Source organism: Lipotes vexillifer, unplaced genomic scaffold (genome assembly GCF_000442215.2).
Source record: "Lipotes vexillifer unplaced genomic scaffold, Lipotes_vexillifer_v1.1 scaffold612, whole genome shotgun sequence".
In the NCBI taxonomy this organism is placed as follows: Eukaryota; Metazoa; Chordata; class Mammalia; order Artiodactyla; family Lipotidae; genus Lipotes; species Lipotes vexillifer.
Window position 1 is genome coordinate 589350 of NW_006784340.1, and position 26263 is coordinate 615612.

The following is a 26263-nucleotide window of genomic DNA, read 5'->3' on the forward strand; positions in this document are numbered from 1 at the left end:
TTACTTGTCAGATCTCTTATGCTCTGACCCTGCGTAAGTGGTAGTTATTAGCTTGGAAGATTAGGTAACTTAGAGGACCCTGATTGGTTGTACCATGAAAGCAACTTAGAGGGTTCATCTGTGTAAACCACAGTGACCTAAATCAGCTATGTCCTCACTGCCCCTGGACTCTGCAAGGGACTTAATGCACTACACTATCAAAAACAAGGCATTTATATACCGCTATGGAAAGATTTCGGCTGGAGAAGAAGTTACCGGTATGTACCCAGTTATGATCTTGTGTTTTATTTACAAACAAGTTTGAATCTTTCAGAGTTTAATAGTGAAGCTTGAAGAAATGTCAGGCTTACTAGCGCTGGCTTAGAATAGTATCATCCTCTGTGTCCTTGGCTGTGGAAGTCATCTGCTGAAAGGAGTAAATCCTTGTGTTATATTAACAATGTTTTTAGCATTTTTATTATTCTATAGAATTCATTTTTTGATTAGTTAGTATTACTTGAAGGAGGCTTTAAGCAGTTTTATATGGCTAAGATATTAGGAAAGAAATTACTTTGTCTTAATGGTTAAATATGTTTTGAAGCTAAACTGAAGTATTTGATAACTGAAATTACATGGTTAATAATCATAATTTATGGGAGGTATTACTTTTGGGCTATAGCCATATGTCTTATAATGAAGAAATTACTTTGTGATAGGGATCTTCTGATGCTGTTTTAATAATAGATTTTGTAAACCTCAGGTGTAAGAAGAGGATAATAGCCTAGGTTTATGACTCTATTGTTAAATAATCTTTTAACACTCCTTTCCCCCTAATATGCCTTTGGCATGTTAAAGTCTCATTTTTATCATTTGACCAAGACAGTACAAATTGTGAATTTTGCCTTTTCAGGCAGGATAAATGACTATGAGAGATATTGGTAAGACCTGTTTGATACAAAACTTAGATTAGATTTTGCTGGGAATTCCTACTAGTGAATTGAATTTTGATTTTATCATGTGTTGATGCTGGACTTTTTTGTTTATAAACTGATTGATTAAATTCCAAACTATTGAGTACCTATCTATGTTTAAGCTTTAATTGTGTTCATAAGGAGGCCTTAATTGTATCCAATATAAATTTTTTAGCCCAGTGTCTTGTCCTTTGGAATATACACAACAGTCAATGAGTATTTAACCAAGGCCCAGGCCCTGCTTGATGCTGAGGAGACAGTGGTGAGCAAAATGGACATGATTCCCTTCTTCTTGGAGCTTATTGTTCAGGCTGGGAAACAGTTAAGCAGCTAGTTACATAAATATGTAATTACAAGTTTTAATAAACACTATAAAGTACTGTGTATTCTCAGCCTGTATTACAGTGACCTTGGTCTCTTGTCTCCTGGATAAAGAACAAGTCCCTTAAGCTCTGTGGGGTGTGTGTGTGTGTGTGTGTGTGTGTGTGTGTGTGTGTGTAAAATGAGAAGATTGAAATGGAAAAGTAAAACCCATCCATACCTATGTGTCTGTGAGACCTCATTTATTCATCAGGAATGGAGAAGATAATTCATTTACGCCTTGATTTCATATCATGGGGAGCCCCACCTTAGCTGTAAATTAACTGATAAGCTGGCCATTTGATTATATTACAGTTTTTTATTCACTGATGTATCCTCAGTATCTGGAATGATGCTCAGCACATAGTGTACATACACTCAGTAGATATTTGTTGAATGAATGGATGAGTCCAAACTCCCTAGTCTTTATTTAAGGAAATGAGACTTTTTTTTATGGTCCATCAGATTCATGCGGTCAGGGGTATAAATCAGGGAAAGAATAGGCAAATAGACCATATTGCTGAGGGATTTCCTGGTTTTTTTCTTGTCGATTTTTGGTAAAAAATATTCAGTAGAATTCTAAAAATACTTAGCTAACGATAACCCCGGCTGACCGAAATTGGGGAATTTTGACAGAATACCTGCTAGACCTTCTGCTATAAAACATCTACTGGATCTTTGTGTATTTGTGTTCTTCCTTTTGTGCAGAATGCCTGTGCTTTTCTATACATTTTAGTTACTGATAAAGTTGAGATAGTTTTTTTAAAAGCCCATTTTAGAAATAGATTTTATTATTATCCTCATTTCTGTTCATCAATTTATGTATACTCGATAAACTAAAGTAAGTGATTCCTATGTGTTTTTTGGTGTGTGTGCTGAATTAGAACTTGGAATGAATATAAGTATCTCCTCATAGCAAGAGTGCCATAAATATTTGTGATTTATAATTTCAGATAGACCCTAATGAGGCTTTCCATTTGTCCAGGACTCTTGTGCTTTGTAATGAAGTTTCTGACAATAGTGTTTCACTAATAATCTTCTTTATTATTGGAATCTGTCACTTGTGAGTTTTTACACCTCACACCTCTTTGAGTTCTCTTGCTCTTATATTCTTTGACCTCTTCACTTTTTCCCTTTGTGACTTTTTCTTAGGGTGTGTATTTAAAATAAAATTTTCTGAAACTTTGTGTTCCAGCATCTGAATCTATCCAGTTCCTCCTCTGTCTGGTGACAAAGCATTTTTCCCAGGGCTTTAAATTTTTTTGTCGGAATCACATGATCGCCTGAGTTTAAAATTTGTGATTTTAAATTGCTTTAATTTTCCATATACCTTTTACGTCTCTTCCACCTATTTTAGAGTAATGAATAAATCAAAAAATGCCAAGTGAATTCTTCAGAAACTATGAATATCATTCTTTGGCTTTTTATTTTGTGAAACAGTGTTCATTGATGATTTCTCCTTTTACCTGGATTAGGAAAGATTATTTGCTTACCCTTAAGTGTTTTGCCCATAAATTTAAAGTTTTTTTAATATTAAGTTCAACTCTTGGTAGTAGGTGGGATAAGATTGGGAATTGGCAATATTTGGAAGAAATAGATTTAGGGTTGCTTGTAATACAGTGAAAGTATATAGTAACTTTACAGTGTTTTCTTGTGAATTGGAATGTATATTTCATTTTCTGAAGGATTAAAACAATGTGAAGGAAGTGAGAGTGGTCCCTATAAGGCCTCCTAAAATGGTTAAGGGCAGGAAGCAGCTTCTCTTGAAGAGCAATTTAAATATATATAGCTTAAGCCTGTAACATAACTGAGGACATGGTGTGCAGACGCGTGCAACAGAATCACACAGAGGTTATTGAAAATACGGGTGCTTGGACTCCACCTAAACTACTGGGTCAGCATCTCCAGCAGTGGGCACAGGAAGCTGAATTTTAACAAACTGTCTAGGTGTGTCTGAATTTATAATGTATCATAAAATCTGAAAATCTCTTAAAGTAATACAGTTCTAGATCCTTATGAGAGTTAGTTGCCTTCTCTTGGCATTTCATCCTAGATGCTTAGGAACACATTTCCTATGAATAATTCTCCTATACAACCACACTACTATTTCAGGATATATTTTGAATCTTCATATCAGTTTTAATTAGGAAATTAATAGGTATTTGTTTCTGTAATTGTTAAGACTTTGCTAATTAATCTAGTTTTAAAGCGGTATGGTAGATGAGAAAGCATTTTTAGTCTCCTTATTTAGATTCAGTAAAATGTGGGCCTCTTCTGTGCTTGTGCCCTTGTGCTTGGCACACTCACATGGCACCTTGCCTCACAGCTCTTTCAAGGGCAAGTTACACTTGTCGATGAGGACCAAGTAGATAAGTGACATGGCTTTCAAAGTATTTTATACTTAAGTCTACCTCAGTGTTCACATGGTTAAAATAAAGCAATATAAGAAAAACAATAAATCCAGAAGACAGAGGTAACCAGTTATACTGTTTGCTTGTATGTCCTTTCAGTTTCAGTGTTCATTGTGTAAATTCAGATATTCCTCTTCTGGGGACTTTCTTATACAGAAAGTAGTATGCTGTACGTGTGGTTCTCTACCTTGTGTGTATTTCATTTTATAATAGGTCTTAAATATTTTTCATGTCAGTATATAGCATCTTAATTTTTTTTAGTAGCTTGGTATTCCATCAAATACATTGCCATTCCTCTTTTAAGGGCCCATGAGGATGGTTTCCAGTCTTTTCCAGTTACAAGCTGCAGTAAATAACCTTGCACATTTGTTATTTCATATAAAGAGAATTTAAAACTTTCTTAGTGATCTTATATGGATAATTCTTAAATCTGTTGTCTTCTGTGTTGTAGAACAGTTGTATTCTGAATAGATACCTTATTTTATAAATAAAAAATTGAAACCAAGGCAAAATAATTTTCTTAAGATTAGAGTGAGTCAGTCTTGCATTGGTATACTTAGGGTGCCTTTTTATTCTTCCATGTATTTGAGTTTTCCCAGTGCCTTGGCTTTATTTCATTTTAGGTAGGCTTTATAAGGACTGGCTTGTGTGGCTTACTCATCTGAGGTTAGGAACGAAAACATTTTGATGTCAGGGGTGGCTCTTTGCTTTTGCTATTTTTAGTTTTCCACTATATTCTTGGAGTTAAAAAATGAAGAAGAGTTTTTTCTAGATGCAGATTTAAAAGTAACTGACACATTAAATTGAAACTTGAATTTATTCTTTTTAAAAATTACCAAAATTACATGTTTATTGTCAACAGAAAATTAAACACTACAGGGTTGTCTGTTTCTGCTTCCCCAGCCATCCGTGTGACACAGTGTCCGTGGTTTGATGTTTAACCTTTTAAATATTTACATGTATTTTTTACATCTATTTCAAAAAGGAACTCAAATAAAATTGTACTTTATATAGTGTCTTAACTAGATCTATAGAAACATGGCTTAAAGCTTATCCTAAGGTGATAGGATTTAAAATGCAGTGTTTTTTCAGAAGTGTATTTCTTCCTTGAAACGTCAATCCCTTCGTTCTGAGGGATATATTTATCCCTCAGAAAATATATATTTTTTCAATATATAGCCATATGCATATTTTGATGAATTACTTGTAATATGTTGAGATGGACAATGTGTGTGCCACTTAATATTTGCCTTTACAGCAAACTGCCTTTCTGATTCATGTTTCACAGTTGTTGAAAAGTAGATAATGTTTTTAATGGAAGGGAGAAATGCAGATACCCCCTCCCTGTTTTGTTTTGTTTTTTTAACAGTGTCGTGTTGTAAATTTTCCAGACTTCAAAAATTTTAAGCTTAGTTTTTTCTACAAGTTACGCATGAAAGCATTCTCATTGAAAACCCAAACAGTAACAATAAAATTATATATTCACTTGGCTTTGAGTCACTTACTCCAGGCTTCAAAGAGGGTATCTAAAAAGAGCAAGGTGAGTGGACCATGAGAAGATGAATAGATGGACATCCTCTTTTTTACATGCCCCTTTTGGCACACGTGACAGTATTTTTCTGTGATAGATGTTTACAGGTCAAAGAGTATGTGTATTTTAAATAAATAAATATTGTGAGCTTGCCCAACTTCAGCTGTTTCATAGTGTTAGCTGATTAGTGTTAGTACATCTAAACATGTAAGTACATCTGCATAGGAATAAAAGAGGTTTTTTTGTTTGTTTGTTAAGGATGAGAGATAAGTATATTGTTTTGCTTCCTTGGCAGTTGTTCTGTTGAAACAAAAGTTTGGAATGGGAGCAGTTAATCCCTTTTAGAATACACAGTGTGCTACCTCTTGGATCATACAACATCTGTGTCTTTTGTTTGAGAGGCAGCTTCTTTTTTGTACCTACCTGTGCATGCTTAGTAGTCGACTAAATAGCATGACATCATTGGAGGAATGGTTTTAGAGTGTGGCATGCTTAATGGATGGTAATGATTGGTTCTTCATTCTTGTACGTGTGTGTGTTTCCTACTTTAGCCTTTCCTCATTATTAAGGGAGTGTGACTGCTGTGAGGTAGGTTACCACACATACAGCTGTCTCTTCTTTCTTAGTCTACTATATGAAAATGTATAATGGTCTACACAGCCTGTTTCCCAGTCCTTTAGATATAAAGCCTTAGCAAGTCATTTAACTTCTGAGTTTCCTGTATTAAATTGAATCCCAGTCCTTTAGAGTCATATACAAGTACCTCTTGATATCCAGGTCTGTTTGATTCTACAGTTTGGATATCTAGCCTTCCTTCAGAAAGTAAGTTTGGATATTGAGATCTGCATTTTCTTAATATACTGTGTCTGTTTCTGAGTTTCGGGTAGCAAATAGTGAGGGTTTGGATAGTAGGGAATATATTTGAAAATTTAATCAGATTGATTCAGTTCCTGAGTTTTAAGATATAAGAATTAAGACACTGAGAGTTTGGATAGCAAGGAATAATTGTATATGAATTTATTTTGTATGCACTAAAAAAAAAATCTGTACCCAAAAAGTAAGATATTTTAAGGTCAAGAGTTAGAGGAGACCTTAAAAGATCATTTTACCCAAACTCCTATTTGATCCTTTCTAAAACAAACTGGCCCTCCAACTGATGCTTGGACATGGAAAGTGGTGAGAAGCTGACTATATTGTATGTCCTTCTGGTTTATTGTTTGAAGTGGAGAGGAAGTGCTAGGCAGTGAGCAACCATGGAGACCATGGGGAAAAATGACTGTCATCTGATGGATAAAATAACTTCCTTCTAGAAAACTGATAGTGGAGTACTATAAAGTTATCAAAGCATAAAGACCATGAAAGAGAACAAATTAGATTAGTTCTTTTCTTTCTTGAAAGCTGTTGGGTTTTTTTTCCTCTTCTCCTTTGGGAGGTTTGTAGTACTTTGCTTCTTTCTGAGCAGGAATATCATCCACTTCCAGTTGCCCATCTTTTGCCTACCCTGAATGGCTGGTTGGGTCATCTACCTCTTCATCAAGCCCTGGCTCCTTTCTGCTCATTTCTGTGTTTTTTTAGCCTCTTCCTGGGCCGTCCTTTTCCTTCCGTTCATCTCTTGCTTTGATCCTTTGACAGAGGCATTGTGGGACAGGATTTCTCCAGTATGAATGCCTTGCCAAATGAGGTTCCATATTCTGGGTTCCTCTGTACTACACACATGCACACTCCATGAACTGATCCATGTCACCCTTGAAGTTCAGATAGGCCTTTGTCACATCAGTCTGCTCTTCCTTAGAACCTTTGTCTATCTTTTCAGAACCTTTGTCTATCTTTTCAGTACCTTGAGTGTCCTCCTCCAGTGTGTGTCCCAGTCCCAGGTTTGGTTGAGTACAGCGGAGTCCTTATCCACTGTCCCCTGCTCGTTGTACTCTGCTCTCTCGTCTTTGTCACTTAAGACGGAACAGACTTCCCTGAGGAACTGGAAGTGGCGGGTGCTGTCCTCCTCGTCACTCTTGCCCACTGAGTCTGGATGCACCTGTAGGGCCACGTCATGGTGGCTCTGCTGGCCATGCCCGTCAGCAGTGAAGGTCTGTGAGGCTGCAGAGCCCTGCTGGGCATGAGGCCAGTGTGAGCCACAGCTCACATAAGACCTCTGAAGGGAAGGGGCTTCGTCCATCTGTCTCAGTCAGTGACACAGAATCTTGTACATACTAAGTTCATAATAAGTAGTTAATGAGGATTATATAATGTACTTTTGAAAGTTAAGTTAGAAGTTGAGAAGGGAAATTTAAGCTAAAATTTTCTTTTAAAAATAGTCTGTGTAGTGTTTTACAGTAAATATGGTTAGTCTTTTTGTTGAGCTGAAGAATGGAACAAAATTGTGAAGGTTGACTTCCACAACTCAAAGCTGGACTCTCCTTAGAGGTTAAATTTTGGCATGGCTTTTCCTTTGTAGAGAAATAAAAAGTTCATGTAACTTTGATTGTTTCTTGGTAACTTATGAGTAAAAGTGATACTACATGTTAAGTCTATGGACTTACTTTTGACCACTATATGTTTAACCATAATCCAATCCAATATCCAGTGTAGCTGAGTTAAGCGGGTTTTTTTTTTTTTTTTGGTTAAGAGTACCTAGGAGAAAAAAAAAAAGAAGGAGAAGGAAAGAAAAAAAGTATTCTATATTGATATCTAAGCGTTTCCCTCATCCCCAATTTTCTTTAATTTCTGATCTGGAGGGTTGTTCCATTGAAGTGAGTATGTGTACCAGTTACCAGTAACTTCCATAGAAGACCAGTGAAAAATCTTTGTCATTTCAGTTCTTTCCATGAGATTTTTGAATGGTCTTCTGTGGATTAAAAAAAAAAAAAAGCCTATAAACATACTTTTGAAAGAATACAGTTAGCTATATTACGAATTCAGTTCTTTGAGAGGAAGGCAAGCTGTTACATATTTTTGGCTGTCTCAAATAACACACCCTAGTAAGTAGGTCCTTAGTATACATTGATTTCATGAGTGAATGGGAATAATTTCTTTTTAGGGTCCCGATGAAGAAGCTGTTGTAGATCTTGGCAAAACCAGCTCAACTGTGAACACCAAGTTTGAAAAAGAAGAACTAGAGAGTAAGTTTGTTTAAAATAACTTGTTTAGCAGGATAAATTACTAATGAATGTTTGTTAGTGTCCTTTACCTATTATTTGTTGAAATATTTGTTGTTGTCATTGTAGAGCATACATTTAGAAGAGTGTTCAACACTTTTCTAAATATAGTTTAAAGAAGAATAATACAGCAAAACCCCATTTAACCACTACCCATATCTGCAAATAGAACATTCCCTGAAATATAAATATCAGAATGCTTTTCAAACTTTACTGATGGTTACCATTACTTATCTTGGAAATTGAAATGCCACAATTATAAAATGAGTTAATTCTTTGTTTTTCTAACAGCCTGGGTAATTTGAATTATGAGCAAACTATAGCGTGCCAGACTAATAAGCCACAGTTATCACTGGTTGTCATCTAAATGTTCATTTTATATGTCTGTTAATCAGCCTTTTAAAGTACTTATAAAAACCTCAGCATAGAATTGTGTAGCAAATGAGTTATTTACCAATCTGTTTTCCCTGAGCCGGAAGAAGTCCTGTGACAAATGGTTTTTTTGTTTCTTTCTTTTTTTTGAAATAATTTTAGATTTACAGAAGAGTTGCAAGGGTAGTACAGAGTGTCCCCTGTATACGTTTCACCCAGCTTTTTCTAATGTTAACATTTTATTTAGGTGTAAGTTTATGAAAATGAAGAAATTAACATTGATACAATACTACTAACTAAACTACAGATTTTACTAGTTTTTCCACTGATGTTCTTTTTCTGTCCCAGGATCCCGTTGAACAGCTCAGGTTGTGATAGGACACTTAGTTGTCAGGTCTCCTTAGTCTCCTGTAACCTATGACAGTTTCTAGATCTTTCCCCATTTTTCATGACCTTGACATTTGGAAGAGTAGTGGTTAGATACTAATAGAATGTCCCAAAATGTGGGTTTGTCTAATGTCACATTGTGACGTTATAATCTCATAGTCCAGATCATGGGTATGAGATACGTGATGTGCCCCTCTCACCTGTGGACAGGTGTTATCAACATAACTTACCCTGTTATGTTAACCCTGAACACTTGCTTAAGGTGGTGTTCGTGGCAGATGTTTTGATAGACTTATTTTGGGGTCTTTTTGAGACCTACATTTTTGAGTTAAAGTCTTCTGTGACAGCTAAATGGGGCCATTGCTTTACAAAAAGAGGTGGAAAGAGACACAAATAAGTGTTCTCCACATTTGCTTCCTGAAATGGAAAAAAAACCCTGTTTTTTTTAAAGTAACCTGTGTATCTAGTGTATTTATCAGTCGATGGTATTAGCCCTTGGTGTAATTAGCCCTTGGTATAACAGAGCCCTTGGTGCTCTGTAAAATAAGAGAAGTAACAGGAGACTAGCATTGTTAATTACCTGAACTTACACATAATTCTTTTTTTTTTTTTTTGCGGTACGCGGGCCTCTCACTGTTGTGGCCTCTCTTGTTGCGGAGCACAGGCTCTGGACGCACAGGCTCAGCGGCCATGGCTCACGGGCCCAGCCGCTCCGCGGCATGAGGGATCCTCCTGGACCGGGGCACGAACCCGTGTCCCCTGCATCGGTAGGCAGACTCTCAACCACTGCGCCACCAGGGAAGCCCCATAATTCTTTTTTATCATAGTAAATTTTGGTATACTTTTGTGTATGTTACTTTTTTTCCTTTTTGGAAAACTAATACTAGCAATACTCAGAGATACTGCAGGTTTGGTTCCAGACCACTGCAATAAAGTGAATATTGCAGTAAAGTGAGTCACATGAATTTTTTTGGTTTCCTAGTGCGTATAAAGGTTATGTTGATGCTATATTGTAGTCTGTTTAAAGTGTGAATAGCATTATGTCTAAAAAACAATGTACATGCCTTAACTAAAACATACTTTATTGCTAAAAAATGGTAACCATCATCTGAGCCTTCAGCAAGTCATAATCTTTTTGCTGGTGGAGGGTCTTGCCTTGATGTTGGTGGCTGCTGACTGATGAGGGTGGTAGTTGCTGAAGGTTGGGGTTGATTTCTTAAAATAAGACAATAAAGTTTGCCACTTTATTGACTCCTCCTTTCATGAGTGATTTCTCTGTAGCCTACAAGGCTGTGTGATAGCATTTGACCACAGTAGAATGTCTTTCAAAATAAGAGTTCTCTCAAACCCTGCCTTTGCCTCTGCTTTATCAACTAAATTTGTGCAATATTCTAATCCTTTGTTGTCATTTCAACAATCTTCACAGCAGCTTCACCAGGAGTAGATTTCATCCAAAGAAACCACTTTCTTTGCTCATCAGTAGGAAGCAAGTTTTATCATGAGCTGGCAGCAATTCAGTCCCATCTTTAGACTCCACTTCTAATTCTAGCTCTTTTGCTGTTTCCATCACATCTGCAGTGACTTTCTCCACTGAAGTCTTGAACCCCTCAAAGTCATCCACAAGGGTTGGAATCAACTTCTTCCAAATGCCTGTTAATGTTGATATTTTGACCTCTTGCCATGAATCATGAATGTCCTTCATGGCATCTAGGTGAATCCTTTCCAGAAGGTTTTCAATTAACTTTGCCCAGATCTATCAGAGGAGTCACTATCTATGGCAGCTATAGCCTTCAAGACCTGAAAGTTGAAATGACTCATTGATCCGTGAGCTGCAGAATGGATGTTGTGTTACCAGGCATGAAAACATCATTAATCTCTTTGTACATCTCCATCAGAGCTCTTGGGTAACGAGGTGCCTTGTCAATGAGCAGTAATACTTTGAAAGGAATCTTTTTTTCTGAGCAGTAGGTCTCAACAGTGGGCTTAAAATATTCAGTAAACTCTGTTGTCAACAGATGCGCTGTCATCCAGGTTTTGTATAACCTATAATGGAAAAGAATCTGAAGCTATACACGTGAAACTAACACAATATTGTAAATCAACTAAAGTTAAATAAAAAAGAAAGAACGAAAGAAGGAAGGAAGGAAAAATGTATACATATATACATATACAGAGCACAGGCAGAATAGACTCAGCATGACTCTTAAGGGCCCTAGGATTTTCAGAAGGAAGGAAGGAAGGGAGGGAGGGAGTAAAGGAAGGAAGGAAGGAAGGAAAAAAAATACATATATAGAGTACAGGCAGAATAGACTGAGCATGACTCTTAAGGGCCCTAGGATTTTCAGAATGGTAAATGAGCATTGGCTTCAACTTCACGTCACCAGCTGCATTAGCATGCATGTCCTTTGAAGCTTGAAGCCAGGCATTATCTTCTCCTCTAGCTATGAAAGCCCTAGATGGCATCTTCTTCCAGTAGAAGGCTGTTTTGTCTACATTCTATCCAGACCAATAAAACTTTCTCCTTATCAACAGTAAGGCTGTTTCACTTTTTTATCATTTGTGTGTTCACTAGAGTAGCACTTTTAATTTCCTTCAAGAACTTCTGCTTTGCTTTCACTTCTTGGCTGTTTGGCACAAGGGGCCTGGCTTTATGCCAATTTCAGCATGCCTTCCTCACTAGGCTTAATCATTTCTAGCTTCTGATTTAAGGTGAACGTGGGATTCTTTCACTTGAACACTTAGAGGCCGTTGTAGGTTTTTAATTGGACTAATTTCAGTATTGCTGTGTCTTAGGGAATAGGGAGGCCCAAGGAGAGGGAGAGAGATGGGTGAATGGATGGTCAGGGGAGCAGTCATCAGAACACATACAACATGTATCGATTAAGTTCACCATCTTATATGGGCATGGTTTGTGGTGCCTCCAAACAATCACCATAGTAAATCAAAGATCAATGATCATGGACCACCATAACAAATATAATAATAATGAAAAAGTTTGAACCATTGCAAGAATTACTGTCAAAACATGACACAGAGACAGGAGGTGAGCAAATGCTTTTGGAAAAGTAGTGCTGATATATTGGTTCAATGCAAGGTTGCCACAAACCTTCTATTTGAAAAAAACACAGTATCTGTGATGTGCAATAAAATGAGGTCTGCCAGTAATGTTTCCGAACATTTTACCAGGTCATCGAGCTGTGTGTATAGGTGTCCACGTCCCATTTAGTAAAGAGAGTCGCCGGCGTCACAGGCATCGTGGACACAAACATCACCACCGGAGAAGAAAAGACAAAGACTCAGACAGAGAAGATGGACGGGAATCTCCTTCTTACGGTAAGAGAATGGAAAGTTCTCCGTTAACAGTTTAAGGTTCTTTCCTGGAAAGGTTTTTTTTGTAAATTAAATATTTCCTTTTTAAAATTGTATTTCTTTTATAACTCAGACAGAGTATATGCATTGAGGAATACTAATTGAAGTAAGAATATTTTTCTACAAGAAAAATGCTTAGTTTGTAGGTTAAGATCTACTTAGGATGAGTGAAAAAAGTAAGGGGCTTTGGTTTCTTTATCGTATTCCAGCCTTGGAATTGTAAATATTGAGTATTGGCACTTAAAATGCAATTTAGGAGGGTTTTTATTTCCTTTTCTCTATTATATATTTCACAGTTAGCATATGCAATGAACAAATATCTGGAATCCTTAGGCTCCTGGAAGAGATTGAAAATTTTCTTTTTCATTCTTAAATACGTTTTTTGCCAGAAGATTTTTATCCATAAAGCTGGATTACTTGGTTATCTGTGCAGAAAAGAGTGCTTTGATTTGATAGTATTGTCTTCAGAAGGACAGAATTTTTGTTTGAAAGCAGAGCAATAAAGAAGTGCCAGTAGACAGAGGAAATGATGGGAATCTCAGAAGGCAAAAAAGGCATATGGTAGAGGAAAATGAATTATTATCTGATAATAAAGATTAATAGTTATTTAAGTGCCCCTGAAAGCTGGAAAGGCGAGAGCCTGAAAAAATAGCTGTGCGGCTTGAGCAGGACATTGCACTCAGTTGACATGTAGGGCGTCATTGGTTTTTTAGGACATCGTGGCCCATATGGCCATCTACACCATAGGTCCTAGTGTGTGCATTTTCGAGGAGCCATGTGAGCTGCACCCCCTCAGGCATTTGTGTGCTGTGCTGAAGGAAAGTTCTTTTGACGAGGTAAAGAGGGAAAGAATTACTGTGTATACTACAGCTTATGTCATGATCATAAGAAAGAAGATACTGATGGCCTAGTAAAATATTAAGTGCCAATTCTTTGCTAAGTATTCCACCAAGCCCTTGACAATGTGCTTTGACTTAACCTTCTCAGCATTTTTAAAAAATTAAAGATAGGTATTATTGTTTTCATTATATAGATGGAGAAACTTCAACTTAGAGCGGCTAAATGATGGGAATCTCTTAGCCAGTACTAAGAGATACTGATGGCCTAATAAACTATTAAGTGGTCATATAGCTAACAAAAATATGTCACTGGTGAAGGAAAAATCAGTAATTTTAGAAAGCATCATTAGTGGACTTTGATGACATTGGTAGTTGAGAAGTATTTTGCTGTTATTTTGTGAGTGGATCAGTATGCTTCTCTATTTCATTCTGAATAAAAAGGCACACCATAGTTTTTATAGGAATGCTGCTTACTAGACTGTAAGTATGTTTATGTGTTCACCTGGCTAGGTGGTTTAATGTTCAAGCTGAGGTCTGAAATATGAAGTCTAAATATAGTGGTTTGAAAATAAATTTGGTGGAGAAAATATTTGTAACTTTTTCATAGAGTAATTATGCCTAGAAAAGTTTTATGCCACAGAATTGGGTTTATTTTGGTTTTAACTCCAATCTGTATCCTAGAAATTGCTATGAAGTCCCTTCTTTCTTCCCCCTACTCTCCAAAAAGAGATTACACAGGTGTTTTGCTTCTGGACATGGTGGAATAACAGGAATTGAATTTGCCCTCCAATTTTAAACACTTAGAAAACTGCCCAAAATATATGAAACAGTAATTTTCAGACAATGGACAACAGACAGCATAGGATGCTGAGCTCTGAGAGAGGGGAAGCAAGTGAGATGACCCCTGTGGTCCTGAGTTCATCCCTGTGAGACAGTTTCCAGGCCACAGCATGAGGAACCCAGACAGAGTGTAGCAGGCTCTCAGAGTTGAGGAGACAGATTAGAATTTGGGGAGGCCTAGAAGGTTAGGATTTAAGATGTAGAGTGCCAGAGAGTAGAGAGCTACACACAGAGAGTGTTCCAAAGGTCTGAAGAAGGGTCCTTTTAAATCTTTGGCTGGGTACTAGTCTGGGTATGTGTGACAGGAAACTACCTGAGGCTTGATAAATAGCCACCAGAAAGCAGTATGGTAAACAATTCCTGGATTTCACACAAAGACTGGGAATAGGATGTGTTCCCACCAGTCAGAGTGGGAAGACCTTGTGACATATAGGGCATTAGATAGAGGTCTCAGAAGGGTATTGCCTTAGTAGTAGGTCTAAATTAGTTTTACACTAAAGGCTGCAGTGGATCTGCTAGAAAAAAAAAAATTTGAAAGCAGGTCTTGAAAGAATTAAACTGACTTCAAGTATCTGCATGCTGGAAGAAAGTCTGGTACTACTAAAAGAAATACAGTAAAACCTAGCACCTAACCATGAGAAATGCACAATATCTGACATCCACAAATTATTTGGAATATAATGAAGAAGGAAAATAGGCATAACCAAGAGAAAAATAAGTCAATAGAAACAGATCCAGAGGGAGGAGCTTCAAGATGGCAGAAGAGTAAGACGTGGAGATCACCTTCCTACCAAAGATACATCAGAAATACATCTACACGTGGAACAGCTCCTACAGAACACCTACTGAACGCTGGCAGAAGACCTCAGACCTCCCAAAAGGCAAGAAACTCCCCATGTACCTGGGTAGGGCAAAAGAAAAAAACAGAGACAAAAGAATAGGGATGGGACCTGCACCTCATGGAGGGAGCTGTGAAGGAAGAAGTTTCCACACACTAGGAAGCCCCTTCACTGGCAGAGATGGGGGTGGCGTGGAGGGGCGGGAGCTTCAGAGCCATGGAGGAGAGCACAGCAACAGGGATGCAGAGGGCAAAGCGGAGAGATTCCCGCACAGAGGATTGGTGCCTGAGAGGCTTGTCTGCTCACCCACTGGGACGGGCGGGGGCTGGGAGCTGAGGCTTGGGCTACAGAGGTTGGATCCCAGGTAGAGGACTGAACACAGCCTACGTGAACACAGCCTGAAGGGGGCTAGTGTGCCACAGCTAGCCAGGAGGGAGTCTGGGAAAAAGTCGAGCTGCTGAAGAGGCAAGAGACTTCTACTTGCCTCTTTGTTTCCTCGTGTGCGAGGAGAGGGAATTAAGAGCGCTGCTTAAAGGACTTCCAGAGACCAGCGCGAGCCGTGGCTATCAGCGCAGACCCCAGAGACAGGCATGAGATGCTAAGGCTGCTGCTGCAGCCACCAAGAAACCTGTGTGCAAGCACAGGTCACTATCCACATCTCCCCACCTGGGAGCCTGTGCAGCCTGCCACTGCCAGGGTCCCATGATCGAGGGACAACTTCCCTGGGAGAACACACGGCGCACCTCAGGCTGTCGCAATGTCATGCTGGTGTCTGCCGCTGCAGTCTCACCCCACACTCTGTACCCCTCCCTCCCCCAGGCCTGAGTCAACCAGAGCCCCCAAATCAGCTGCTCCTTTAACCCCGTCCTGTCTGAGCAAACAACAGGCGCCCTCAGGCAACCTACACACAGAGGCAGGGACAAATCCAAAGCTGAACCCTGGGAGCTGTGAGAACAAAGAAGAGAAAGGGAAATTTCTCCCAGCAGCCTCAGGAGCAGCGGATTAAATCTCCACAATAAACTTGATGTACCATGCATCTGTGGAATACCAGAATAGACAACGAATCATCCCAAAATGTGGAGGTGGACTTTGGGAGCAACTACATATATATTTTTTTCCCTTTTTCTCTTTTTGTGAGTGTGTATGTGTATGCTTCTGTGTGTGATTTTGTCTGTATAGCTTTGCTTTTACCATTTGTCCTAGGGATCTGTCAGTCCATTTTTTTTTGTTTGTTTAGGTTTTTGGTATAGTTTTTAGCACTTGTTATCACTGGTGGATTTGTTTTTTGGTTTGGTTCCTCTCTTCTTTCTTTCTTTCGTAAAAAATTTTATTTTAATAATTCTTTTTTATTTTAATAACTTTATTTTCTTTTACATTATTTTATTTTATCTTCGTCTTTCTTTCTTTTTTTTCCTCCCTTTTATTCTGAGCCATATGGATGACAGGCTTTTGGTGGTCCAGCCAGGTATTAGGGCTGTGCCTCTGAGGTGGGAGAGCCAAGTTCAGGACACTGGTCAACAAGAGATCTCCCAGCTCCACGTAATATCAAATGGCGAAAGTCTCCCAGAAGTCTCCATCTCAACGCCAAGACCCAGCTCCACTCAACGACCAGAAAGCTACAAGACTGGACACCCTATGCCAAACAACTAGCAAAACAGGAACACAACCCCATCCATTAACAGAGAGGCTTCCTAAAATCATAATAAGGCCACAAACACCCGAAAACGCACCACCAGACGTGGACCTGCCCACCAGAAAGACAAGATCCAGCCTCATCCATCAGAACACAGGCACTAGTCCCCTCCACCAGGAAGCCTACACAACCCACTGAACCAACCTTAGCTACTGGGAACAGACACCGAAAATAATGGGAACTACGAACCTGCAGCCTGCAAAAAGGAGACCCCAAACACAGTAAGTTAAGCAAAATGAGAAGACAGAAAAACACACAGCAGATGAAGGAGCAAGATAAAAACCCACCAGACCTAACAAATGAAGAGGAAATAGGCAGTCTACCTGAAAAAGAATTCAGAAAAATGATAGTAAAGATGATCAAAAATCTTGGAAATAGAATGGACAAAATGCAAGAAGCAGTTAACAAGGACCTAGAAGAAATAAAGATGAAACAGACAATGATGAACAACACAATAAATGAAATGAAAAATACTCTAGATGGGATCAATAGCAGAATAAATGAGGCAGAAGAACGGATAAGTGACCTGGAAGATAAAATAGTGGAAATAACTACTGCAGAGCAGAATAAAGAAAAAAGAATGAAAAGAACTGAGGACAGTCTCAGAGACCTCTGGGACAACATTAAACGCACCAACATTCGAATTATAGGGGTTCCAGAAGAAGAAGAGAAAAAGAAAGGGACTGAGAAAATATTTGAAGAGATTATAGTTGAAAACTTCCCTAATATGGGAAAGGAAATCGTTAATCAAGTCCAGGAAGCACAGAGAGTCCCATACAGGATAAATTCAAGGAGAAATACGCCAAGACACATATTAATCAAACTGTCAAAAACTAAATACAAAGAAAGCATATTAAAAGCAGCAAGGGAAAAACAACAAATAACACACAAGGGAATCCCCATAAGGTTAACAGCTGATCTCTCAGCAGAAACTCTACAAGCCAGAAGGGAGTGGCAGGACATACTGAAAGTGATGAAGGAGAAAAACCTGCAACCAAGATTACTCTACCCAGCAAGGATCTCATTCAGATTTGATGGAGAAATTAAAACCTTTGAGCAAGATAAAACCCACCAGACCTAACAAATGAAGAGGAAATAGGCAGTGTACCTGAAAAAGAATTCAGAAAAATGATAGTAAAGATGATCCAAAATCTTGGAAATAGAATGGAAAAAATACAAGAAAAGTTTAACAAGGTCCTAGAAGAACTAAAGAGCAAACAAACAATGATGAAGAACACAATAAGTGAAATGAAAAATTCTCTAGAAGGGATCAATAGCAGAATAACTGAGTCAGAAGAACAGATAAGTGACCTGGAAGATAAAATAGTGGAAATAACTACTGCAGAGCAGAATAAAGAAAAGAGAATGAAAAGAATTGAGGACCATCTCAGAGACCTCTGAGACAACATTAAGCATGCCAACATTCGAATTATAGGGGTCCCAGAAGGAGAAGAGAAAAAGGAAGGGACTGAGAAAATATTTGAAGAGATTATAGTTGAAAGCTTCCCTAATATGGGAAAGGAAATAGTTAATCAAGACCAGGAAGCACAGAGAGTCCCATCCAGCATAAATCCAAGGAGAAACACACCAAGACACATATTAATCAAACTATCAAAAATTAAAGACAAAGAAAGCATATTAAAAGCAGCAAGGGAAAAACAACAAATAACACACAAGGGAATCCCCATAAGGTTAAAAGGTAATCTTGCAGCAGAACCTCTGCAAGCCAGAAGGGAGTGGCAGGACATATTTAAACTGATGAAGGAGAAAAACCTACAACCAAGATTACTCTACCCAGCAAGGATCTCATTCAGATTTGATGGAGAAATTAAAACCTTTACAGACAAGGAAAAGCTGAGAGAGTTCAGCACCACCAAACCAGCTTTACAACAAATGCTAAAGGAACTTCTCTACGTAGGAAAACAAGAGAAGGAAAAGACCTACAGTAACAAACCCAGAACAATTTAAAAAAATAGTAATACGAACATACATATCAATAATTACCTTAAATGTAAATGGATTAAATGCTCCAACCAAAAGATAGACTGGTGAATGGATACAAAAACAAGACCCGTATATATGCTGTCTACAAGGGACCCACTTCAGACCTAGGGACACATACAGACTGAAAGTGAGGGGATGGAAAAAGATATTCCATGCAAATGGAAATCATAAGAAAGCTGGAGTAGCAATTCTCATATCAGACAAAATAGACTTTAACACAAACACTATTACAACAGACAAAGAAGGACACTACATAATGATCAGGGGATCAATTCAAGAAGAAGATATAACAATTGTAAATATTTATACACCCAACATAGTATCTCAATACATAAGGCAAATACTAACAGACATAAAAGGGAAACCGACAGTAACACAATCATAGTAGGGGACTTCAACACCCCACTTTCACCAATGGACAGATAATCCAAAATGAGAATAAATAGGGAAACACAAGCTTTAATTGATGCATTAAAGAAGATGGGCTTAATTGATAATTATAGGACATTCCATCCAAAAACAACAGAATACACATTCTTTTCAAGTGCTCATGGAACATTCTCCAGGATAGATCATATCTTCTTGGGTCACAAATGAAGACTTGGTAAATTTAAGAAAATTGAAATCGTATCAAGTATCTTTTCCAACCACAATGCTATGAGACTAGATATCAATTACAAGACAGAATCTATAAAAAATACAAACACATGGAGGCTAAACAATACACTAATAACCAAGAGATCACTCAAGAAATCAAAGAGTAAATAAAAAAAATACCTAGAAACAAACGACAATGAAAACATCATGACCCAAGACCCAAAACCTATGGGATGCAGCAAAAGCAGTTTTAAGAGGGAAGTTTATAGCAATACAGTCCTACCTTAAGAACAAGAAATATCTCAAATAAACAACCTAACCTTACACCTAAAGCAATTAGAGAAAGAAGAACAAAAAGACACCAAAGTTAGCAGAAGGAAAGACATGATAAAGATCAGAAATAAATGAAAAAAGAAATAAAGGAAACGATAGCAAAGATCAATAAAACTAAAAGCTGGTTCTTTGAGAAGATAGACAAAATTGTTAAACTGTTATTAGCCAGATGCATCAAAAAAAAGGGAGAAGACTCAAATCAATAGAATTAGAAATGAGAAGAGAGAAGTAACAACTGACACTGCAGAAATACAAAGGATCTTGAGAGATTACTAAAAGCACTATATGCCAATAAAATGGACAACCTGGAAGAAATGGACAAATTCTTTTTTTTTTAATTAAAAAAGTTGTTTTATTTTTGGCTGTGTTGGGTCTTCATTTCTGTGCGAGGGCTTTCTCTCGTTGTGGCAAGTGTGGGCCACTCTTCATCACGATGCGTGGGCCTCTCACTATCGCGGCCTCTCTTTTTGTGGAGCACAGGCTCTAGACACGGAGGCTCAGTAGTTGTGGCTCACGGGCCTAGTTGCTCCGCGGCATGTGTGATCTCCCAGACCAGGGCTCAAACGCGTGTCCCCTGCATTAGCAGGCATATTCTCAACCACTGCGCGCCACCAAGGAAGCCCTGGACAAATTCTTAGAAATGCACAACCTTCCGAGACTGAACCAGGAAGAAATAGAAAATATGAACAGACCAATCATCAGCACTGAAGTTGAAACTGTGATTAAAAATCTTCCAACAAACAAAAGCCCAGGACCAGATGACTTCACAGGCGAAATCTGTCAAACATTTAGAGAAGAACTAAAACCTATCCTTCTCAAACTCTTCCAAAATATAACAGAGGGAGGAACATTCCCAAACTCATTATACGAGGCCACCATCACCCTGATACCAAAACCAAACAACGATGTCCCAAAGAAAACTACAGGCCAATGTCACTGATGAACATAGATGCAAAAATCCTCAACAAATACTAGCAAACAGAATCCAACAGCGCATTAAAAGGATCATACAGCATGATCAAGTGAGGTTTATCTCAGGAATGCAAGAATTCTTCAGTATACACAAATCAATCAATGTGATACACCATATTAACAAATTGAAGGAGAAAAACCATATGATCATCTCAATAGATGCAGAGAAAGCTTTCAACAAAATTCAACACCCATTTATGATAAAAACCCTGCAGAAAGTAGCCATAGAGGGAACTTTCCTCAACATAATAAAGGTCATATATGACAAACCCACAGTCAACATTGTCCTCAATGGTGAAAAACTGAAGCCATATCCACTAAGGACAGGAACAAGACAAGGTTGCCCACTCTCACCACTATTATTCAACATAGTTTTGGAAGTTTTAGCCACAGCAATCAGAGAAGAAAAAGAAATAAAAGGAATCCAAATCATAAAAGAAGTAAAGTTGTCACTGTTTGCAGATGACATATTATACCTAGAGAATCCTAAAGATGCTACCAGAAAACTAGTAGATCTAATCAATGAATTTTGTAAATTAGAAGGATGCAAAATTAATGCATACAAATCTCTTGCATTCCTATACACTAATGATGAAATATCTGAAATTGAAATTAAGAAAACACTCCCATTTACCATTGCAACAAAAAGAATAAAATATCTAGGAATAAACCTACCTAAGGAGACAAAAGACCTGTATGCAGAAAATTTAAGACACTGATGAAAGAAATTAAAGATGATACAAATAGTTAGACATACCATGCTCTTGGATTCGAAGAATCAACATTGTGAAAATGACTCTACTACCCAAAGCAATCTACAGATTCAATGCAATCCCTATCAAACTACCACTGGTATTTTTCACAGAACTAGGACAAAAAAATTCACAATTTGTATGGAAACGCAATATTCAGAACGAAAAACGGAGTTGGAGGAATCAGGCTCCCTGACTTCAGATTATACTACAAAGCTACAGTAATCAAGACAGCATGGTACTGGCACAGAAACAGAAATATAGATCCATGGAACAAGATAGAAAGTCCAGAGATAAACCAACGCACATATGCTCACCTTATCTTTGATAAAGGAGGCCAGAACAATGTACAGTGGAGAAAGACAGCCTCTTCAATAAGTGGTGCTGGGAAAACTGGGCAGCTACATGTAAAAGAATGAAATTAGAACACTCCCTAACACCATACACAAAGGTAAACTCAAAATGGTGTAAAGACCTAAATGTAAGGCCAGACACTATAAAACTCTTAGAGGAAAACATAGGCAGAACACTCTATGACATAAAGCACAGCAAGATGCTTTTTGACCCACCTCCTAGAGAAATGGAAATAAAAACAAAAATAAACAAGTGGCCCTAATGAAATTTAAAAGCTTTTGCACAGCATAGGAAACCATAAACAAGACCAAAAGACAACCCTCTGAATGGGAGAAAATATTTGCGAATGAAGCAACTTGCAAAGGATTAATCTTCAAAATTTACAAGCAGCTTATGCAGCTCAATATCAAAAAAGCAAACAACCCAATCCAAAAATGGGCAGAAGACCTAAAGAGACATTTCTCCAAAGAAAATGTACAGATTGCCAACAAACATATGAAAGAATGTTCAACATCATTAATCATTAGGAAATGCAAATCAAAACTACAGTGGGATATCTCACACTGGTCAGAATGGCCATCAAAAAATCTACAAAGAGTTCTGGAGAGGGTGCGGAGAAAAGGGAACCCTCTTGAGCTGTTGGTGGGAATGTAAATTGATACAGCTACTATGGAAAACATTATGGAGGTTCCTTAAAATCTAGAAGTAGGGGAGGAACCAAGATGGCAGAGTGGAAGGACGTGCTCTCACTCCCTCTTGGGAGAACACCAGAATCACAAGTAGCTGCTGGAGAATCATTGACAGGAAGACACTGGAACTCACCAAAAAAGATACCCCACATCCAAACACAAAGGAGAAGCCACAATGAGATGGTAGGACGGGTGCAATCACAGTAAAATCAAATCCCATAACTGGTGGGTGGGTGACTCACAGAGTGGAGAACACTTATACCACAGAAGTCCACCCACTGGAGTGAAGGTTCTGAGCCTCATGTCAGGCTTCCCAACCTGGGGGTCTGGCAACAGGAGGAGGAATTCCTAGAGAATCAGAATTTGAAGCCTAGTGGGAATTGACTGCAGGACTTTGACAGGACTGGGGGAAACAGAGATTGCACTCTTGGAGGGCACACACAAAGTACTGTGTGCATCGGGACCCAGGGGAAGGAGCAGTGACCCCAGGGGATAGTGAAACAGACCTACTTGCTGGCGATGGAGGATCTCCTGCAGAGGCAGGGAAGGGGGGCTGTGGCTCACCGTGCGGACAAGGACACTGGCAGTAGAAATTCTGGGAAGTACTCCTTCTCACGAGCCCTCCCAGAGTCTGTCACTAGCCCCACCAAAGAGCCCAAGTAGGCTCCAGTGTTGGGTTGCCTCAGGCCAAACAACAAACAGGTGGTGAACCCAGCCCCACCTATCAACAGTCAAGTGGATTAAAGTTTTACTGAGCTCCGCCCACCAGAGCAACAGTCAGCTCTACCCACCACCAGTCCCTCCCATCAGTCATTTAGCCTCATCCACCAGAGGGCAGACAGAAAGCAAGAAGAACTACAATCCTGCAGCCTGTAGAACAAAAACCACATTCACAGAAAGATAGAGAAGACGAGAAGGCAGAGGGCTATGTACCAGATGAAGAAACAAGATAAAACCCCAGAAAAACAACTAAATGAAGTGGAGATAGGCAACCTTCCAGAAAAAGAACTCAGAATAATGATAGTGAAGATGATCGAGGACCTCAGAAAAGAATGGAGGCAAAAATTGAAAAGATGCAAGAAATATTTAACGAAGACCTAGAAGAATTGAAGAACAATAATTAAAGGAATCAATAGTAGAGTAACTGAAGTAGAAGAACGGATAAGTGACCTGGAAGACAAAATGCTGGAATTCACTGCTGTGGAAGAGAGTAAAGAAAATAGAATGAAAAGTAGTGAAGACAGCCTAAGAGACCTCTGGGGCAACATTAAATAAAACAACATTTGCAATGTAGGGGTCCCAGAAGAAGAAGAGAGAGAGAGAAAGGACCAGAGAAAATATTTGAAGAGATTATAGTTGAAAACTTCCCTAACATGGGAAAGGAAATAGCCACCCAAGTCCAGGAAGTGCAGAGAGTCCCGTACAGGATAAACCCAAGGAGAAACATGCCGAGACACATAATAATCATATTGACAAAAATTAAAGACAAAGAAAAGTTATTGAAAGCAGCAAGGGAAAAATGAAAAATAACATACAAGGGAACTCCCATAAGGTTAACAGAGGATTTCTCAGCAGAAAATCTACAAGCCAGAAGGGAGTGGCATTATATACTTAAAGTGATGAAACAGAAGAACCTACAACCAAAATTACTCTTCCCAGCAAGGATCTCATTCAGTTTCGATAGAGAAATCAAAAGCTTTACAGACAAGCAAACGTTAAGAGAATTCAGCACCACCAAACCAGCTCTACAACAAATGCTAAAGGAACTTCTCTAAGTGGAAACACAAGAGAAGAAAAGGACCTACAAAAACAAACCCAAAACAATTAAGAAAATGGTCACAGGAGCATACATATCGATAATTACCTTAAACGTGAATGGATTAAATGCTCCAACCAAAAAACACAGGCTTGCTGAATGGATACAAAAAAAAAAGACCCACATATATGCTGTCTACAAGCGACCCACTTCAGACCTAGGGACACATTCAGAATGAAAGTGAGGGGATGATAAAAGATGTTTCATGCAAATGGAAATCAGAAGAAAGCTGGAGTAGCAATACTCATATCAGATAAAATAGGCTTTAAAATAAAGAATGTTACAAGAGACAAGGAAGGACACTACATAATATTCAAGGGATCAATCCAAGAAGAAGATATAACAATTATAAATATATATGCACCCAACATAGGAGCACCTCAATACATAAGGCAACTGCTAACAGCTATAAAAGAGGAAATTGACAGTAACACAATAATAGTGGGTGACTTTAACACCTCACTTAACACATGGACAGATCATCCAAAATGAAAATAAATAAGGAAGCAGAAGCTTTAAATGACACAATAGACCAGATAGATTGAATTGATATTTATAGGACATTCCATCCCAAAACAGCAGATTACACTTTCTTCTCAAGTGCACACAGAACATTCTCCAGGATAGATCACATCTTGGTTCACAAATTAATCCTCAGTAAATTTAAGAAAATTGAAATCATATCAAGCATCTTTTCTGACCACAACGCTATGAGATGAGAAACGAATTACAGGCAAAAACCCGTAAAAAACACAAACACATGGAGGCTAAACAATACGTTTCTAAACAACCAAGAGATCACTGAAGAAATCAAAGAGGAAATCAAAAAATACCTAGAGACAAATGACAATGGAAATACGACAATCCAAAACCTATGGGATGCAGCGAAAGCAGTTCTAAGAGAGAAGCTTATTGCTATGCAAGGCTACCTCAAGAAACAAGAAAAATCTCAAGTAAACAGTCTAACCTTACACCTAAAGGAAGTAGAGAAAGAAGGAGAAACAAAACCCAAAGTTAGTAGAAGGAAAGAAATCACAAAGAGCAGAGCAGAAATAAATTAAATAGAAACAGAAAGCAATAGCAATAAAACTAAAGCCTGGTTCTTTGAGAAGATAAACAAACTTGATAAACTTTAGCCAGACTCAAAGAAAAGAGGGAGAGGACTCATCAATAAAGTTAGAAATGTAAAGGAGAAGTTACAACAGACACCGCAGAAATACAAAGCATCCTAAGAGACTACTACTAGCAACTCTGTGCCAAAAAAATGGACAACCTGGAAGAAATTGACAAATTCTCAGAAAGGTATAGCCTTCCAAGACTGAGCCAGGAAGAAACAGAAAATATGAACAGACCAATCACAAGTAGTGAAATTGAAACTGATTTAAAATCTTCCAAGAAACAAAATCCTGGACCAGATGGCTTCACAGGTGAATTCTGTCAAACATTTAGAGAAGAGCTAACACCCATCCTTGTCAAACTCTTCCACAAAATTGCAGAGGAAGGAACACTCCCAAACTCATTCTATGAGACCACCATCAACCTGATACCAAAACCAGACAAAGGTACCACTAAAAAAGAAAATTACAGACCAATATTACTGATGAGTATAGATGCAAAATCCTCAACAAAATACTAGCAAACAGAATCCATCAACACATTAAATGGATCATACAACATGATCAAGTGGGATTATCCCAGGGATGCAAGGATCCTTCAGTATACGCAAATCAGTCAATGTGATACACCATATTAACAAATTGAAGAATAAAAGCCATATGATCATTTCAACAGATGCAGAAAAAGCTTTTGACAAAGTTCAGCACACATTTATGATAAAAACTCCAGAAAGTGGGAATAGAGGGAACCTGCCTCAACATACAAAGGCCATATACGACAAAGCCACAGCCAACATCATTCTCAATGGTGAAAAACTGAAAGCATTTCCTCTAAGATCAGGAACGAGACAAGGATGTCCAGTCTCACCAGTATTATTCAACATAGCT

General features: G+C 38.3%; 1 protein-coding gene across 5 annotated transcripts in view; it reads left to right on the forward strand.

The window, feature by feature from the left end:
* Positions 1-224: 224 nt before the first annotated feature.
* The window catches only part of SLC4A7 (solute carrier family 4 member 7), an 88773-nt gene continuing 62734 nt past the window's right edge, over positions 225-26263 (forward strand). For 4 of the 5 annotated variants that reach the window (XM_007456716.1, XM_007456717.1, XM_007456718.1 and 1 more), the window contains exons 1-3: positions 225-257; positions 8287-8368; positions 12350-12496. In XM_007456716.1, the coding sequence (XP_007456778.1) occupies positions 225-257; positions 8287-8368; positions 12350-12496 (262 nt within the window). Of the gene's footprint in view, positions 258-8274; positions 8369-12349; positions 12497-26263 lie in introns of those variants that run through there. The other variant, XM_007456720.1, reaches the window with a different exon arrangement.